General features: G+C 44.3%; 1 protein-coding gene across 1 annotated transcript in view; it reads right to left on the minus strand.

Moving 5' to 3' along the window:
- itgb6 (integrin, beta 6) overlaps positions 1 to 1,250 on the minus strand; it is a 29,086-nt gene that overhangs the window by 22,097 nt on the left and 5,739 nt on the right. Inside the window, exons 2-3 of the mRNA XM_037693108.1 lie at positions 755 to 824; positions 458 to 537 (exon numbers count right to left, since the gene is read on the minus strand). Coding sequence (XP_037549036.1) covers positions 458 to 537; positions 755 to 809 — 135 coding nt within the window. The 5' untranslated portion in view covers positions 810 to 824. The remainder of the gene's footprint in view (positions 1 to 457; positions 538 to 754; positions 825 to 1,250) is intronic.

The raw sequence follows: 1,250 nt of genomic DNA on the forward strand, positions 1-1,250 counted from the left end.
TATATATATATATATATATATATATATATATATATATATATATATATTTCTACGTGTGCCTGGAAAGTTGGTTTAAAATAAATTCTGGGTTTTAAAATACAAACAAATCGTTACTTGACGTAGAAAGACAAACGTTTAATCGTAAAAATAAACAATAATTTTACAGGATGATCAAACATGTCTGTTAAAGTGTATACAAGCTAAAAATGTCAGATCGTTTTTGGCAGAACTGGCCTCGTATTTACTTTGTATCGGATCAGAAACAAACTGCAGCCCCACACGCCACTGGCATAATTTTCCTGTTAGATAATTGATTGACAGGTACGACGTGATTGACAGTTGTTGTAAAGTGGCCAAAGTCAGATGGTTATTGAGTCTGTGTAGATGAAATCACAGCATATGTAGCGTTTGGGAGTGAGTGGACGTGTTTGACGTGTGCAGGTGTGTGTGTGTTTACCTGGTGAGTGCACCAGGCGCAGTGAGGACTGAGCTGCAGACACTCATCACAGCTCGCAGCGCTCCGTCCTGAACACGAACCTGAACACAGGAACACCAAACGTTAACGCCGACATGTTTCCTCACTGAGCTGAGATTCAAGCGTTGGCAGAATTATGAACGTTTGAATTGTTGGAATAAAGTTTATTGATTATGAATCAGTCGTGTCACTGTCCTGATAATGACGGCAGAAATCTGTTAATTTCTTTGTTTGCACTTGGCAAACGTTTGAAAGCCTTGAGCTGAACGCCCCTCTTACCCTCCACAGTGCTGATCCAGTACCGGAGAACCAGGCCCAGCAGTAGAAGCCACATTAGTCCGTGAGGTTACTGCGAGAGGAGAAACAGAAGAAGAAATGTTTCAGGTTGTCTCATGGGCTATTTCCAGGAGGGAAACATATCCAGTGCCATGCCTTCTGCAACTGAAAGGAGAGCTGCCGCTCCACAGCACCTGGGGAGGAGGAGGAGGAGGAGGAGGAGGAGGGGGAGCTTTTACCTGCCTGCTGCTTCCGTCCAGGTGAGAACAAGGAGGCGGGAAGAAACACATTTCTGCTCAACACGTCACCTTTTTTTCTCTAGAATGATTTTTTTTATTTTCTGTGACTTTCGGTTATTTTAATACAATGATAGGCAGGCAGACAGACAGGCAGGCAGGCAGACAGACAGACAGGCAGGGAGACCATCAGAGGCAGGGAGACAGGCAGGCAAGCAGGGAAACAGACAGGCAAGCAGGGAAACAGGCAGACAGACAGGCAG

The sequence above is a fragment of the Nematolebias whitei genome, chromosome 2 (assembly GCF_014905685.2).
Source record: "Nematolebias whitei isolate Nwh7 chromosome 2, NemWhi1, whole genome shotgun sequence".
Taxonomy (NCBI): domain Eukaryota; kingdom Metazoa; phylum Chordata; class Actinopteri; order Cyprinodontiformes; family Rivulidae; genus Nematolebias; species Nematolebias whitei.